The sequence below is a fragment of the Schistocerca serialis genome, chromosome 1 (assembly GCF_023864345.2).
Source record: "Schistocerca serialis cubense isolate TAMUIC-IGC-003099 chromosome 1, iqSchSeri2.2, whole genome shotgun sequence".
NCBI lineage: Eukaryota > Metazoa > Arthropoda > Insecta > Orthoptera > Acrididae > Schistocerca > Schistocerca serialis.
In genome coordinates this window covers 767,076,250-767,094,758 of record NC_064638.1, presented here as the reverse complement: position 1 = coordinate 767,094,758, position 18,509 = coordinate 767,076,250, and the positions used below count along the sequence as shown (strand labels likewise).

Below are 18,509 nucleotides of genomic sequence, written 5' to 3'. Positions count from 1 at the left end.
GGGACAAAGAAAAATTAAAAATAAAAAAGAGCTAGAAAACATAAATGTGTTGTAAAATATAAAATGACCCCCAAACAGATATTAGAAGTAAGTAGGAAAACTACAGCCAGTAAGAGTTACTGTAAAAACCCACTATGTTTGCTTCATGGCTGCCACCTAGTGGAGAAAAGCCACTTGTAAGTTATATTTTACGCTCTGTGACATTCCATGTGGTGTACGTTATAGCAACATAAAAATCTCAAAGATTAGGCCGCTGCCAGAATTTCTAATACATTCTTAAGATTCATTTTATATTTGAAAAGTTTCCCAAACTAAAACATGGATTTTTGCAGAAAATTGTCAAACAAACCAAAATATGCACCCAGGTGCAAAATGTGTCTGCTCATTAAGCACCATATTGAGCTAATTTTCCTTACATTTACACATCTCTAATGCCTCTAGTAGATAAAGGATGCGGCCCTTTGGCGCTTTGTGAAAGATGAACATACTATTTTGTGTGCTATCGAACTTGTGTCCACTCTCAGATAAATGCATATGAAGTTCAGACCCGTTCTGTGGTCCCAAGTGCTCTCTAAATCTTGCATCGAAATATCTATATAGTAATGGTTAAATTGACCACAATCAGTTATATATACTCCTGACTCATATACTCGGGCCCTGAAATCTGTGCTTTTCTTTCCTATGTTATGTCTGATTCTCAGTCCTATTATATTACTTACCTGGTTTATCGTTAATTTATGTTCAGACCCCACATCTTTCTCAAAGTTTTTTCAGATTGTGTGAGCCATATTAGGAATGTCGTCGTCCACCCAGCATAGTAGCCAGTCCATTTGGTGGGGGGATGGGGAGGGGGCAGGGGTGGTTGTTCTTCAGGTACCCAGACAGTGGTAGCATTTGGCCATGCTGGGATCACACTGTTGATGCCTAAGGTGTTACCTCCCTGCACCTGCTGAGGAGTATGTGACTGCCCATTTGGAAGCAAAGGACTCCAAACACTGGTCATTATACCCTAAGGCAGGGGCGGGCAGGAATCCTGCACGTGTGCGGTGCACTTGCACGCGTGCAGTTAACAGTTGTTCTGCGTGCACACAGGGGCAAGCTGGCCACCCGCTTCTCTCCCCTCCCCACAATACCATCTCTCCGCTCCTTCCTCTGAGTTAGTTTTTTTTTCCTCGCTTGCTTTATTGAATGAAGGAATGAGATTAGTAGGAGTGCTTGAAAGATATCGTGGTTTGAAAGAGTACCTATTACCTACGATACGTTTTATTTAATTATCACAGGCGGAGTGGAACAAAATTTCTACATACAGACAAACGCAAACAGTTACTTAAATTTTCATCACTGATGTTTCCTCTTAACCGACACTTACTAATTCAGCAAATGGTTTTCCAGCTCTCACTATATTAAGCGTAATCTTATAACTTGCACGTACCGCTGGGCTATTATTGTTGTCGTCCTGAAAAATTGAAAACAGTGCTCCATAAAATGTTAAATCAGTTAGATGAGAGACATGACGAAAGGAGGTCACAGATCTCTCGTGACCACAGCAACTACGATAGATTCATCTAGTATTGTCAGATCGCTCTTCTTAAGCTCAGTCAATTTCCCCATCCGCTCAGAATCCGACAATAAATTGTACTCTTCCTTGTGAAATTTGTTATAATGGTGTTCAATACTAAACTTCCGCTGACCAGTGAGAATACTGCCACATATTAAACATTTCGAATTTTCACGTTTTTGCACAAAGAAAAAATGATTCTCCCATTACTTTTTAAAAGATAGCAAATCTCCGCTTCTCCGTTTCCTTGTTTCACTCTGCATTTTCCGGTTCTTGAAATACAAGGTTCACTACATAGTGGTCACTACGCATCGACGTCCGCAGCTCAGCCTGGTACTACACTGCCGCAACCTGCCGGCTGTTGCCACTGCCCCATTCGACGATTGCACGCGAGCAGCACACGTGCAGCACTGTGCGCTCATGAGCCGCGTGCAACGTTTGCCCGCCCCTGCCCTAAGGTCTGTGCTCTGGCTGGATGGCACACATAGGGAAATCTTTTGTTTGGAGTAGGCAGCATCATGGTGGATATTAGGCATTGTGAAATGGTGGTCATGAGGCCCCAGCAGTCTCTTCAGACAGGCCAAAGTACACTGCTGATAATTACGATCTTAGGAACTTTTCTTCCTCTGCTGCAGCAAGGAAAAGGTGGGGGGGATGACAGAGTGACCTGCTCTCATTTATTCCCTTCATTTCCTGGTTTACAACTAAAAAGGTAGTGCCTGTCTCTATACTAAACCACTTTTTGTGAAGAATATTGAAAATGTATTTGACAAACTATCTTCTCTTAGCAAATTGCAAAGTGGTTCTATTGTAATTAAGATTACAAATTTTACCCTGCCTGTGACATTTCTTACTTGTAAGAACTTGGTGATGTACTTGTTACCATCACACCCTGTAAGAACCTTAACATGGTACAGGAATTAATTTTTCACTGAGACCTAATGCTGCAAGCAGACAAAGAATTATGTGAACACTTGGAGAGGTGAGGGATCCACTTCTTGCTTCTTGTACATCAAGGCATACAAGAAAGAAATTATAAACACCAGCATATTCATCCTCACTCTTGAGAGGGATTTGCTGCCAGAAAAATATCATCATGCATTACTGCAGTACTGAGAAGCAGTATTTCCCAACCCTGATTTAGTGTTTTAAATGCTAGCCTGATTATTTATGTCACTTTTTTTTTTCACCATTGTCGGTCCAACTGAAGTCAGTTATGATTTTAGCTTACTCACTCCTGCTATTATATATCTCCTGGCTAGAAGGAAATCTTTACTATGAAACCGTTCGCCAATATTATATGGGATCATTCTTGCCACAGATGTCCCTGGGACCTTTGTCTGCTCTGACCTACATGCCAGCCCAAGCCATATACGTTACTACATAAATTATTTTTTAGCTCTTGCATAAATATTGTCTCTTATGCTTCGATTTTACCAGTCCTATGCACTTTCATAATCTGATCAAATTTCTGCTGGATGTCACTAACTCCATATAAACTACCTCTTGACTGAGGGACTGATCACACCGCTGTTTAGTCCCTTTAACCCCCAACCAACCCGACACAAATCATTTACAGAAGAATGGAAAAACTGATAGAAGTCAGTTGCAGGGAAGATCAGTGTGGTGTGCGTGCTGTAAGACCTTCGGTACACACACCATCAGATTATTTGACTTGTCGCTCTAACGAAGCAGGCGAGTGTCAGCAATATGTCTCGTGATCTTATTGTGGCACGTTTATCTTCTGCCGTTAGGTCAGACGATAGAAATGCCACTTGCATGCTTAGAGTAGCAGATTGACGGTGACCAACTTTAAACAGAACTTGATCAATTTTCACACACATTTATTAAAATAATAAAAAGCATAAACCTTACGTAACTTGATTCTGAATGCTATTTACAATTGACAATCTGAAGTTCCTTTGGTCTTGGTACGTCAATCTTATTCTCACATATCTCTGATACTTGACAAAGTGTCTATTCATTCATTTTCATGGCTATGTACAGGAATATGGTAATCTTATTAGGTGCGGACTGAAACTTGACTGTAGACTGGTACAGACAAATGCAGACTGGTACAGACTAATGCAGACTGGTACAGACTAATGCAGACTGGTACAGACTAATGCAGACTGACTAATCGGAGGTCTGTACACTCGTTATAATACCTCACGCGTTCAAGTATCACTGTGCGAGTGTGATCCGCGAGGAGAAAAGGTTCTACGTTAGCAGCAATCTTATTGGCTGCGTTACATATCAATACGCGGATCGGCGGAAGCAGAATTTGGTCCGTCTCTAAGGCAGCGCCATCTCATAGTGCGTAGACTGATGAGCGCTGTGCCTGCGCTGTTGTGCTTAGCTGGGCGCGCTCTAGTGGGAAAGTTGTGTATGTGCTGATTATGCAGAACTATGTACACAACAATCAGTTTGGATTTAGGAGCATCTGTCATAGCATGTAGCCTGAAGAGAGGCAGATACATTTACAACATTTGAAGACTCAGAGAAAGCTTTTGACAATGTTGACTAGAATACACTCTTTGAAATTTTGAAGGTAAGAGGAGTAAAATACAAGCAGCAAAATGTTATAAGTAACTTGTACAGAATCCAGACTGCAATTAAGATAGTCAAAGCACAAGAAATGTGGTAGTAGCTGAATGGGAAGTGAGATGGGTCTGATACCTATTCCCAGTGTTGTTTGATCCGTTCATTAGGCAGGCAGTAAAGGGAACCAAGAAGTAGTTTGGAAATGGGATTAAAGTTCAGGGAGGAAAAAAAATATATAAACTTTGTGGTTTGCTGCTGACATGATAATATCAGAATTGAAGGACTGGGAAGAGTAGTTGATCAGAATGGCTACTGCCTTGAGAATAAGTTATAAGATGAAAGCAGTGGGCAGTAGCAAGAAGAGAGGTTACTTTCAAACCTGTAGAATGGATGTTACTGAAATCTGTGATTGGGCATTGAACGGAAATATGCTTATTACATCTTGTGGTTATGGACAGATAGGGTGTGGTACAACCATTTCTACGAAGTTCATGGTTAGTAAATTTTACCTACCCTCCACTACTGTAAACTTGGGGCATACTTCTTCAACTAATTTTGGGAAATACAGTGGATTATTGTGTCTTGGAGAGGGGGAGAGTACTTGGCCTAAACATCAGGATAGTGAAGATGGCACAAACACCTTTCAAAAAATTGCTCAACTGCAATATGAGCTGTGTATTGGTAGTGTGGATTGGTGTAAAGCCGAAACAGTTGCTAACCACTATGGCAGCTATAGCATCACAGTTGGAATAGATTTCTGTAGATACCACTGGGCCTGTCTGGATCGACCACTATTCCCCTGGCTACTTTCAGAATGAGGGTGGAATGTTTTGAACTATTCTCTTTGAACCTCCATCGAGTTGGATGTAGTGCTGATCAGTATCTGCGTCCAGCTCTCAAACAGAGCTCAGGAGGATAGTCATCTTGAAGATCTCTCTTCTAAAATGGGACTTCTCATAGTAACAGAAAACAGTTGGGTCAAAATGTTCTGGTCATTATGAAAAGAGGATGGGCGATAAATTTTCCCTTTCTACTTAAAAAGAGATATTTGAAGGACTGAAGAGGCTGTAATTTGATGACACTTTCAAATGGATTTTTTGCAAATTGAAACTATAATATCCATTTGATGTGTAGGTTGGGTGGGTGTGCACCACCGCTTTAGTAGCAGCTTTATCTCTCATCATGCCCTGAAGAGAGAGACATCCTACCCAAGATCCTTCCATGCCATCCTGAGTGGGCATAACAAGCTCAGTTGCAGTAGTTCCTTCACAGCCTGGGCCATATGGATCCTTCCCTTTGCCAGCAGCTTCTCTGAAGTACGCAAATATAAGCCAGTAAAATTAACTCCGCAAAGGTAGTTGCTTTCCAAAAATTAGTGGAATTATGAAAATGTTTTAATCACTCAACTAGGCCTCTGGTATGAATAATCTGAGTTTGACCTGATTTCTGAGTGGAGCTTCAGCCATGACCAAAGATAACTGCAAAAATGTAATACTCCGCCCCCCCCCCCCCCCCCCCCCGCCCAAAAAAAGATCTTCCTGAACAAAATGTTTAATGGAAAAAGCCAAGGCAATGTTACCAAAAATTTACAGCAATAAATTCTGCATCTATATTGATTGCTGTTTAACATTTCCTATCAGTTTTTCATACTTTTTCAAAAACACTGGTTTCGGCGCTATAAAATGTGTAGCAACTGAGAATTGGCTAATTGGATGCCAAATTTTGTAGGGCAAAAATTGTAGAGCGTCAAATCATGTTTTCAAAAAGTCAAAGAAAATGACAAAAAACCCTAACTAGTAAGTAAATATTGCCATTATTCAGTTATATGTAAAGTGGTTAATTGCCAACATCAACTTTCTACTTTCGTTTGAATGGTTTCTTCCAGTGTTCACTCTCATTCAGTTACTTTTCAGTACCCTCATTCTGTGCCTATATAGATATGTGGAAAACACAAAAAATTGCCTTTTACAAGTGCTTGATACCTTTGAAAACACAGTTTACTTTGAAAAGGCAGATGTCCCTTCAGATGGAGGATTTCTGCCACATAGTGTTTCATAGGTGGCAAAATTGACTATTTCCTTCCATAATTACAAAGTATGTAGATTATATCAAGGTTTAATATGGCAGAAAGGTAAAGATTGTGTTTGGTGGATGCCCAGATTTGAGAAGTGGCAGGAGCACGAAATCAGCTGAGCAAGTCTGCAGAGACACCAAAAGAACTGCATCAACTGTCACGTTTAATGAAACATCAATAACCACAGCAAAATATATTTTTTGTCAAATGAACAAAATGAACAGGGCCTCATTGAATTACTGATTGCACAATTTGAGGGTGAGAACTTCAGTATTAAGCAAGCTGTTGAGGGTTCCAATACTGTAACTATAGATACTGATTTTGACACTGCTCAACACTCTGTTGTTATTGAGAAGGACGTTAACCTTTCTGCGATTCTGTCCACTGAAGCCTGCCAAAGGCAGAACGTGACATAGTCTACAGCCCTCTAAATTTCGAGTTGTCTCAGGTGTTGAAAACATGCCTCAGTGGCTGCGATACAACTTTGTCGTTTTGCAGAAAAGGAAAACCTAAACTCCCTAAAAGCATTGGAGACAAAAAATGACTTACAGAAAGCAGCAGAGAGTCAGCTGCTAACGAAGCTGATGAGGCTTGAAGTAAGTTTGTAGTAGCCCTGTAATGGGAAAAGGAAACAAAGTTCTTAAATGTGAATCACTATCAAACCCATAAAAAATGTATATCAAAGAGATCAGTCTACCGCACCTCTTTCCCTCCTACAGAAGCAACTGTTTGAGAGCATTCCCAGAGAACATGTTTGCAGGTGCAAGCTTGGAAAAACCGCCCTCTAGACTTGCTGGAATAGTGCTGAAAGGCCTCAGAGTTTGGCCTCTTGGCAGTTCTCATCACCAAAGAGCAGCATTTGCAGAAATGTTGAAAGCCATTGAAAGCACATGTGGCAGGGTATGCCATAGATACTGTTCTAGCAGGGAAAACAGCATTGAGTTCACCACCATTTGCAAACTATACATAAGCTAAACCTGCAGCAGTGTTCCAAATGACATCCCCATTGTTGTTGTTGTTGTCTTCAGTCCTGAGACTGGTTTGATGCAGCTCTCCATGCTACTCTATCCTGTGCAAGCTTCTTCATCTCCCAGTACCTACTGCAACCTACATCCTTCTGAATCTGCTTAGTGTATTGATCTCTTGGTCTCCCTCTACGATTTTTACCTTCCACGCTGCCCTCCAATGCTAAATTTGTGATCCCTTGATGCCTTAAAACATGTCCTACCAACCGATCCCTTCTTCTAGTCAAGTTGTGCCACAAACTTCTCTTCTCCCCAATCCTATTCAATACCTCCTCATTAGTTATGTGATCTACCCACCTTATCTTCAGCATTCTTCTGTAGCACCACATTTCGATAGCTTCTATTCTCTTCTTGTCCAAACTGGTTATCGTCCATCTTTCACTTCCATACATGGCTACACTCCATACGAATACTTTCAGAAACGACTTCCTGACACTTAAATCTATACTTGATGTTAACAAATTTCTCTTCTTCAGAAACGATTTCCTTGCCATTGCCAGTCTGCATTTTATATCCTCTCTACTTCGACCATCATCAGTTATTTTACTCCCCAAATAGCCAAACTCCTTTACTACTTTAAGTGTCTCATTTCCTAATCTAATTCCCTCAGCACCACCCGACTTAATTTGACTACATTCCATTATCCTCGTTTTGCTTTTGTTGATGTTCATCTTATATCCTCCTTTCAAGACACTGTCCATTCCGTTCAACTGCTCTTCCAGGTCCTTTGCTGTCTCTGACAGAATTACAATGTCATCGGCGAACCTCAAAGTTTTTATTTCTTCTCCATGGATTTTAATACCTACTCCGAATTTTTCTTTTGTTTCCTTTACTGCTTGCTCAATATACAGATTGAATAACATTGGGGAGAGGCTAAAACCCTGTCTCACTCCCTTCCCAACCACTGCTTCCCTTTCATGTCCCTCGACTCTTATAACTGCCATCTGCTTTATGTACAATTTGTAAATAGCCTTTCACTCCCTGTATTTTACCCCTGCCACCTTCAGAATTTGAAAGAGAGTATTCCAGTTAACATTGTCAAAAGCTTTCTCTAAGTCTACAAATGCTAGAAACGTAGGTTTGCCTTTTCTTAATCTTTCTTCTAAGATAAGTCGTAAGGTTAGTATTGCCTCACGTGTTCCAACATTTCTACGGAATCCAAACTGATCTTCCCCGAGGTCGGCTTCTACCAGTTTTTCCATTCGTCTGTAAAGAATTTGCGTTAGTATTTTGCAGCTGTGACTTATTAAACTGACAGTTTGGTAATTTTCACATCTGTCAACACCTGCTTTCTTTGGGATTGGAATTATTATATTCTTCCTGAAGTCTGTGGGTATTTCGCCTCTCTCATACATCTTGCTCACCAGATGGTAGAGTTTTGTCATGACTGGCTCTCCCAAGGCCATCAGTAGTTCTAATGGAATGTTGTCTACTCCCGGGGCCTTGTTTCGACTCAGGTCTTTCAGTGCTCTGTCAAACTCTTCACGCAGTATCTTATCTCCCATTTCATCTTCATCTACATCCTCTTCCATTTCTATAATATTGTCCTCAAGTACATCGCCCTTGTATAAACCCTCTATATACTCCTTCCACCTTTCTGCCTTCCCTTCTTTGCTTAGAACTGGGTTGCCATCTGAGCTCTTGATATTCATGCAAGTGGTTCTCTTCTCTCCAAAGGTCTCTTTAATTTTCCTGTAGGCAGTATCTATATTACCCCTAGTGAGACAAGCCTCTACATCCTTACATTTGTCCTCTAGCCATCCCTGCTTAGCCATTTTGCACTTCCTGTCGATCTCATTTTTGAGACGTTTGTCTTCCTTTTTGCCTGCTTCATTTACTGCATTTTTATATTTTCTCCTTTCATCAATTAAATTCAATATTTCTTCTGTTACCCAAGGATTTCTATTAGCCATCGTCTTTTTACCTACTTGATCCTCTGCTGCCTTCACTACTTCATCCCTCAGAGCTACCCATTCTTCTTCTACTGTATTTCTTTCCCCCATTCCTGTCAATTGTTCCCTTATGCTCTCCCTGAAACTCTGTACAACCTCTGGTTCTTTCAGTTTATCCAGGTCCCATCTCCTTAAATTCCCGCCTTTTTGCAGTTTCTTCAGTTTCAATCTGCATTTCATAACCAATAGATTGTGGTCAGAATCCACATCTGCCCCTGGAAATGTCTTACAATTTAAAACCTGGTTCCTAAATCTCTGTCTGACCATTATGTAATCTATCTGATGCCTTTTAGTATCTCCAGGATTCTTCTAGGTATACAACCTTCTTTCATGATTCTTGAACCAAGTGTTAGCTATGATTAAGTTATGCTCTGTGCAGAATTCTACAAGGCGGCTTCCTCTTTCATTTCTTCCCCCCAATCCATATTCACCTACTATGTTTCCTTCTCTCCCTTTTCCTACTGACGAATTCCAGTCACCCATGACTATTAAATTTTCGTCTCCCTTCACTACCTGAATAATTTCTTTTATCTCGTCATACATTTCATCAATTTCTTCATCATCTGCAGAGCTAGTTGGCATATAAACTTGTACTACTGTAGTAGGCATGGGCTTTGTGTCTATCTTGGCCACAATAATGCATTCTCTATGCTGTTTGTAGTAGCTAACCCGCACTCCTATTTTTTTATTCATTATTAAACCCACTCCTGCATTACCCCTATTTGATTTTGTATTTATAACCCTGTAATCACCTGACCAAAAGTCTTGTTTCTCCTGCCATCGAACTTCACTAATTCCCACTATATCTAACTTTAACCTATCCATTTCCCTTTTTAAATTTTCTAACCTACCTGCCCGATTAAGGGATCTGACATTCCACGCTCCGATCCGTAGAACGCCAGTTTTCTTTCTCCAGATAACGATGTCCTCTTGAGTAGTCCTCGCCCGGAGATCCAAATGGGGGACTATTTTACCTCCGGAATATTTTACCCAAGAGGACGCCATCATCATTTAATCATACAGTAAAGCTGCATGTCCTCGGGAAAAATTACGGCTGTAGTTTCCCCTTGCTTTCAGCCGTTCGCAGTACCAGCACAGCAAGGCCGTTTTGGTTATTGTTACAAGGCCATATCAGTCAATCATCCAGACTGTTGCCCCTGCAACTACTGAAAAGGCTGCTGCCCCTCTTCAGGAACCACATGTTTGTCTGGCCTCTCAACAGATACCCCTCCGTTGTGGTTGCACCTACGGTACGGCCATCTGTATCGCTGGGGCACGCAAGCCTCCCCACCAACGGCAAGGTCCATGGTTCATGGGGGGGACATCCCCATTACTGACATTAATTACTATGACATAGGTAACAACATTTTGGAAGAAGGAAGAACAGAGCCCATCGAAAATGTAAACACAGAAGAAAATGGAAAAATTAATGTTAATTGGACCCTCATCCTACAAGGATGTAAAATCAAGAAAACCTGATTGTACATTGCTGAACGTTAATTTTTAATAGTAAGGTATGTTGTTTTATTGTATTACTTTAACAATCATATGAAAGTCATATGAAAGACAATTTGTTGTTAACTGAATAAATTTTCTTTATGTCCGCCCCGGTAGCTGAGTGGTCAGCGTGACAGACTGTCAATCCTAAGGGCCCGGGTTCGATTCCCGGCTGGGTCGAAGATTTTCTCCGCTCGGGGACTGGGTGTTGTGTTGTCCTAATCATCATCATTTCATCCCCACCGACGCGCAGTTCGCCGAAGTGGCATCAAATCGAAAGACCTGCACCAGGCGAACAGTCTACCCGACGGGAGGCCCTAGCCACACGACATTTCCATTTCCATTCCTTATAAAACAATAATAAGCCTATTTATTTACACTAATTCCCTTGCAAACAAATTTATTCTATATGTAATACAGTGTATTAATATTATTCTTCTAATTTCATAATTTTCAAAACTATTATCTCAATAACATGTAGGTTAGGGATTATGTGACAGCAAAAAAGTAAGGAAAGTGGATACTGGAAAAATTTCATTCAATGGAAAGTTGATGTTGATCGTTAACCGTGTCATTAACGTATAATCGAATAACAGCGATATTTACTTACCAGGTAGGTTTTTTTTTGTCTCTTTCTTTGACTTTTTGAAAACACAATTTGACAGATTTTCTATAGGAAATTTTAATCAAATAGCCAAGTTTTGTGTGGTTTTCTTTTCATCACAGCTGAAGCTTCACTCAGGAATTGGGGCAAACTCAGATTGCTCATAACAGGGGCCTACTTGAGTGGTTAAAACAGTTTCCAGAATTCCACTATTTTTCGAAAGCAAAAGCAGAACTCTAATTTTCTTGGCCTAATGGGAGTTATCTTTTCAACACATCCGTCGCTCCCATAATTGGCCTCGCCTCAGTCTCCGTAATCCTGCTGTCCCCACACTCCTATCCAAACAGTTTCCCCTACCTCCATCCTGTCACCTCCTCCCAGTTAACTTCCCCCATTTGTGTGTGTGTGTGTGTGTGTGTGTGTGTGTGTGTGTGTGTGTGTGTGTGTGTGTGTGAGCGTGCGTGCGCATGCGCGTAAAAAGGCTTACTCTGAAAGCTAGCAAGTTTTCTTCCTTTTTTGTATGCCTGTTGATGACGCAATGCTTCTACTTTTCAGTTAATGATCTCCTTTATTCCTAAACTACTTAAGTTCTATGACAGCTTCCCTGCAAAATATTTTTTATGAACTCTGCAATTCTATGATGATGATTCAAACTTGGGGGGCGGGGTGGAGTGAGCATCTTCACTGTACTGTATGTTGGCATGATAATGAATTCAGTGTCTGTGATACAGAAGTACAGGAGATCTTTAAGATACTTCAGCAAATGATACATTTGAAACTTTTAAATAATAATAACTTCATGTACTTTATTTGTTTGTATGCACTGCTAACCACTCATTCAGCAGGAAAATCAGTCAAATACAAGACACCCTCCTTCACCTACATATTTTAGAAATGAGATGATGTTCTGCTGTATACCAGAGATGCTGAGAATTCAGGGGCAGTGAACTGGTTTATATAACAATCTTCAGGGTCCTTGCACAGTATCTGCTACATGCAAGGATCTAATTGTTGAGGCATAGAATCGTACTTCATTGTAAGGAGAAGTGGCTGGAAGTGAGAGACAACCTGTTGAGGTTGGTAAAATCTGCTCTCTGACCATGGTATAGCTCCTTTCAGTTTTCAAGATGATGTGAAGTTCTCTTAACTTGCCTCTACATTGGACACTGCCATCAGATTCATAGATTTCTCCTCCAGGATTGCCAACTGCAATGGGATGCCTATGACACAATACTGTATGTACACCAGACATATGAAGAGTGTTTTCTGAAGTGATACGTTCCACTCGGGGCAAATATAGTAAACACACCAAACACATTATCAAATTTTGTTAACTACCTAGCTTCTACCTAGAATTTTATAGGTGTAGTTCAATAATTTGACTCTTTCTCACTACTAACCATTACAGGTATCTCATTTTTATCTGGTTACACTGTTTTACCAAATTTTTGTACATGTTACTATTTTACATGTTTTTATCGTTTTATGATGGGTGTTTCATTGTACTTTTTGATTGTGTGTCTTAGTAGGTAATGTGTATAGTATGGGGACATAAATCTTTGTATGGAGGAAATAATAATCCAGCTACCTGGCTGGCTCCACAAACAACAAATTAGGAATGGTTCTGCTAAAATGTCATGAACCTTGGACAGTGACTTAATTCCCATTGATTTCAAACCTGCATCATCCTTCCAAGCATAGGCAGAGTACGAGTAATCTTTGTTCTGCATTTGGCAAGTTTGAAATTGCCCATTATCTTAACCTTCAACTCGACATCCATTTTGTGTTCTCAAGCCAAGTATGTCCAACAGCATTCGCTCACACTATGGATAATACCTGTAGAGAATGCAGCTATGATATCAGATGAGATGTGCTGTACTGTTGTTACATCCATGCACACTGGCAATACAACTTTCAGAAAGCACATAGTGACATTGGTATAAATTGATTTTCTTCATGCTTTTCTTATTTTTTTCCATTCTTGCCTAGTTTGATCTGTGAATAATTGTAGAGGACTGCTGATAATGAATCTCAAGGTGTGTGTGCGTCAGGACAACCAGGAAATCTGGGAAAACCTAGGGATTTTTTCATCTGGGAGAAAACTGGGAAAACCTGGGAATTTTTCATTGTTTTAGTTTTCAGTTACATCTTTGTAGTTTTGGCTGGTAAGAGCTGATATTCTGAAAAAGAATTTTATTTAGTCTGCAGCTACAGAATTATGCTCCAGCATTAAAACATAATCGAGAGAGAAACAACAAAATAAGATTTCAGTTACAAAAAAAGATGTCATTACAACAACAAAAACAGTGCACACACAAGAGTCTGCCAACAGCAAGATGTGTCAAAGGGTTTGGGACAAAGATACAATACTCGTTAACTGGAAACTGTTTTTGTTGAGCATGATGTCATACCTACTTACATTTGGTTCATTTCAGAAGTTGCCAGCAGCCTAATGCACATGCACAGAGCTGAAGTCGTGTATGAGCAGTGCCTTTTCCAGCTTCTGGTGACATGAAGCACAGTTGTTAACTGTATAAGCATTAGCATCAAGCAGCTAGAAGGCACCCAGAAAAAATTTTTCTGGCATTTCCAGGCTTCCTGATTTGCCGACGTAATTTTGGTGTTTTCTCTATGTTTACAGCGCTTACGTCAAATGATGATAAAACAGATTTCTGTTGCCGGGAGCTATAAAGTGAATTAAAATACATTCACATAATTACGGATGACTAAAATATGTTTCAGCTCTCTGATTTTATTGTATTTCCACATTATTGGTAGTGAAGCATTAATCAGCTTGCAGAACATTGAAGTTATTTTTATCGGTTATCTAAAGAAAATTTGGCTTTTATTAATCTTTTCCATAGAGGCAGTCTATTTATTTGAAGCAAAGTGTTGCATTCCATACTATTGGCTAGTTTCAACTGTTTACTGAATTTCAAGTGCACATTTTCATTTTCTGGCATTTGTGGAAGAATGCCTTAATAAAGAACCAAACATGAGATAATACAGCTGCAGGTACTCCAAGAAAATTGGTATACTGGAAACCTTAATACTAGGTAGGGGCCTGCTTCAGTGTGAATCTGGACCTATGAATATGTACTTTAAGCTAATGATGCATTTCAGCATGGTTTACAAAATTCTGATGATCTTGGAGTATTCTCTGATGTTCTGTTTATTGTATAACATACTGTAAGATCTTTTAATGCTATATACAAATGAACATACATAAATGTTTGCTTTAAGATGACTAAGGAGACCAGTAGTGTTAAATAAAATGTTTTGTTTCAAACATATTGACAGCTTTAGCAGAATATTGCAAATCTGCATTCCATGAAACACATTGTTTTTTTATCACAAGACATTCAGTACTTGTCTGGGACCTCCTCTAGGCTTGATGTTATTTCTTAATTTGTGACGTTTACATCTTAAATTTACAGTGCGCTATTCTTCAGTAAATTATAGACTTACCGCGTACCATGTTTTATGCTCATAACTGGGTGCTGGATGGTGGTAGGAATGGGGAGGAGGAGACTGTTATATTAGAATTTCTTTTGGGGTAATTGTTTTAACACAAATAACTTACATCACTTTATTTTTCTAATTAAAAAAATATCTATATTCAGGTATAATGGAGTGGTAGTTGTGATTGTCTGGTAGGCAGGAAAATGTAAGTGTTAATAATATGCAGATATTTATTGAGTGTTTTAGTGTTGGAGCAGATACTTTTACCGAGGATTTCTTAAGCTTTAGGGAAATGAGCATTTGACAAGAACAAAATGAATGCAACAATGTGTCCAGTTTGGCCAATGGCATCACTTCCATCTAGAGCACTTGATTCCTTACAGCTTAATAATTCAGTGCTAAATGAATCTGCTCAGATACCAGATTCCTCAGTACTTAAATCAGTAACAACTCCCAGGCTTTCCTGCAACGTACTGTATTGAACTTGTCTGTAAACAAATTTAACAACAGTCCCCTCCTGTCAACATAGCCTGTACTTCCACAAATACAGTAGCAACCCCTTAGTTTCCCATTACCATCCAGCCATTGACTGCTTTGGAAAGTTGTTCTGCAAGGAATAATGTATTCACTCATTTATCTCCCCTAAGATGCTCTCGTCTTTCCTCTATTCTTCTGTTATACTGTTCTCCTTTTACACGATTTCTACACATATATCACATTGAATTGTTTCCATTCATCATTTTCTCTTCTTCACCTACTTCACACTCTGTCCTTCCCTATATCACCTCTGAACTGAAACTAGCTCATGTTTTACTATCTACTATGTTTTGTGCACAATACTTACACTGTGTCCACATATGAAGCTTTTATTTTTATTAATTTTTGTTAGCACTGAGGTTTATAGACAAAGGAAAAACTTATCTTCATACCATTTTAATCTCCTTTTCTGTTTCCAGGTGGATGGTTTTCCTAGCCTCTTTCTGTACAAAGATGGGAAACGGATAGCAGAATACAATGGTTCACGTACTCTGGATGACTTATATGAGTTTGTTTCTAAACACATGCCACATGATGAGCTGTGAAATAAGACTGATGTATTAGACTAGATATGTTAAAGAAGTACCAAGCTGTACACTTGATATTGAGAGTGGTATCAACATTAATCTTATTTTTCTAGAATACATGTCGGTTCTGAATTTTATTGAGTTGTCATTGATATCCATAGTGGATAGGTGTTTACTTCATACCTGAAGGTAAATTGAGCTGCTGCAACAAGAAAATAATTTTGGTGGTACAAAAGTGATAATTATCCCAAATAAACAAGTAAGAAATCACTTGCCAGTTATTATACACTGAAAAGCCAAAGAGACTGAGCCACCTGCTTTTATCATGTAGGGGCCCCACAAGCACGCAAAAGTGCTGCAACGCAACGTGGCAGGGGCAGGCCAGATATGCTGGATAATGTTCATCTCTGGGAAGTTTGGTGGCCAGTGGAAGTGTTTAAAGTCAGAAGAGTGTTCCTGGAGCCACTTTGTAGCAAATCCGGAGGTTGGAGGAGGGGGGGGGGGGGGGCTGTTGCATTGTCCTGCTGGAATTGCCCAAGTATGTCGGAATGCACATTGGGCATGAACGGATGCAGGTGATCAGACAGTATGCTTACATACATGTCACCTGTCAGAATCATACCTAAACATATCAGGGGTCTCATATCACTCCAACTGCACACTCCCCACACCATTATAGAGCCTCCAGCAGCTTGAACAGTCCCCTGCAGACATGCAGGGTACACAGATTCATGAGGTTGTCTTCATACCTGTATACATTCATTCGCTCTCTACAATTTGAAATGAGACTCGTCTGACCAGGCAGCATGTTTCCAGTCAGCAGGTCATCAAGAGTACACAAGTGGACCTTCAGCTCTGAAAGCCCATATTGATGATGTCTTGTTGAACGGTTCACGCGATGACATTTGTTGATGGCCCAGCACTGAAATCTGCAGCAATTCGCAGAAGGGTTGCACTTCTGTCACACTGAACAATTCTCTTCAGTTGTCATTGGTCCCGTTTTTGCAGGATCTTTTTCCAGCCACAGCAATATCAGAGATTTGATGTTTTGCTGGGTTCCTGATATTCACGGTACACTCATGAAATGGTTGCACATGCAAATCCCCACTTCATCGCTACTTTAGAGATGCTGTGTCCCATCGCTCATGCACTGACCATAACACCACATTCAGACTCGCTTAAATCTTGAGAACCTGCCATTGTAGCAGCAATAACCAGTCTAACAACTGCACCAGATGCTTGTTGTCTTATATAGGCATTGGCATCTGCAGTGCTGTCTTCTGACTGACTGTTTACATATCTCTGTATTTGAATACACATGCTTGTACCAGTTTTTTTGGTGCTTCAGTGTACATACATTGTAATCTGACAATCTGAGAGATAGTTAACTTCCATACCTTGTCCCCAACACGAAGTGCCAAAATACAATTTGAATAAATACCATGGGGTTTGAGATGAGGGTACAGTAATTAATGTGTCACTGGTAAGTAGGGTATCTCATTTTGTAGCATCTCTGAATTTGGATCTAAATCATAGTATCAGGGTTGTGAAAAAAAAAAAGTTTCGCTCACTATTGCTTACAAAAAGTTAAGGACACTGATTCATAACGAAGAAAACTGGATGTGAACTAATATTGATTGTGCAGTTGGATTGAGGTGTCACTCAACAACATTGTCTGCTTGCATAAACACGCGTTCAGCAAACAGAAGGCACCAACAGACTGCAAAGAGGCCACTGCATGTTGTTATTTTGATGTCTCACCTGTTTTCAATCTGTCTTCCCTTGGGTTGGTTACTGTGTGAATGATTCACATGCATGGAACCATGATTGTACCCAGGTATGCACCTCTTCATCCAAAAGAAATGTCTGTCTTCAGGGCTCCAAAAAATATGGTAATTACATGGGGAGGGATTGGGACTGTACACAGGACATGTAAGGGCTTTCCAGCAAAACTTACGTAGCATAATCAAAACAACCTAGGCAACATATGGGCAGGCTTTATTGTGTAACAGAATGGTGCTATCCATCAACATTCCTGGACATTTGAACTTGATAGCACACTTCGGTTTTTGCGAAGTGTCCACATACCACTGTGCATTAATTGTGGCACCACGTTCCAGCAATTCAATGAGCAGCGAGCCTTTGGCAGTCGAAGAGAAAGATCGTCGTGACTTTCCCAGAGCTGGCATTGCCGGATTGGAATTTTTTGATGAAGGTGAATTTATGTGCTTCCTTTGTTGGCCCTGATGCTTGCTCTCTGGCTCAAAATGGTAACAACAGGTTTCATCTCCCTTGACCGTTCGTGACAGGAAATGATATTCTTAAGCATGATACCATTACAAATGCTGCAGTGATGTTGACATTCTGTTCAACTTCTGCTGCTTTGTCAGGCTGTGGGGAACCCTCCATGCATAGATGTTTCGGAACTTCAGCTGCTCTGTTATGACGACATGAGTAGTACCATGATTGATGCCCAACATGAGTAGAATGCGTTCCACCATTCATTTCTGATGGCTGGTCCACTGCAGCAGCGAGAGAAGAGATAATGACATGATGAGCTTGTCGTGGCCATCTGAAATCTGTCAATGACACCCGGCCTTCTTGAAATCTTTCATTCCATCCAAAGGCATGTGCACATGATGCACTGTGTTTGGGGATGAATTTCATTTCCTAACACCTCTTCCACAGCCAAAAATCATTCCACACCTTGCTGCTGTTCTTTCGTGGTT

The 18,509-nt window shown here is 40.2% G+C and overlaps 1 protein-coding gene across 1 annotated transcript in view; it reads left to right on the top strand.

Annotated features, from left to right (window-relative positions):
- The window catches only part of LOC126482402 (thioredoxin domain-containing protein 5 homolog), a 121,757-nt gene extending 105,840 nt beyond the window's left edge, over positions 1 to 15,917 (top strand). The window contains exon 8 of the mRNA XM_050106525.1: positions 15,673 to 15,917. Coding sequence (XP_049962482.1) covers positions 15,673 to 15,798 — 126 coding nt within the window. The 3' untranslated portion in view covers positions 15,799 to 15,917. The remainder of the gene's footprint in view (positions 1 to 15,672) is intronic.
- The last annotated feature ends 2,592 nt before the right edge of the window (positions 15,918 to 18,509 follow it).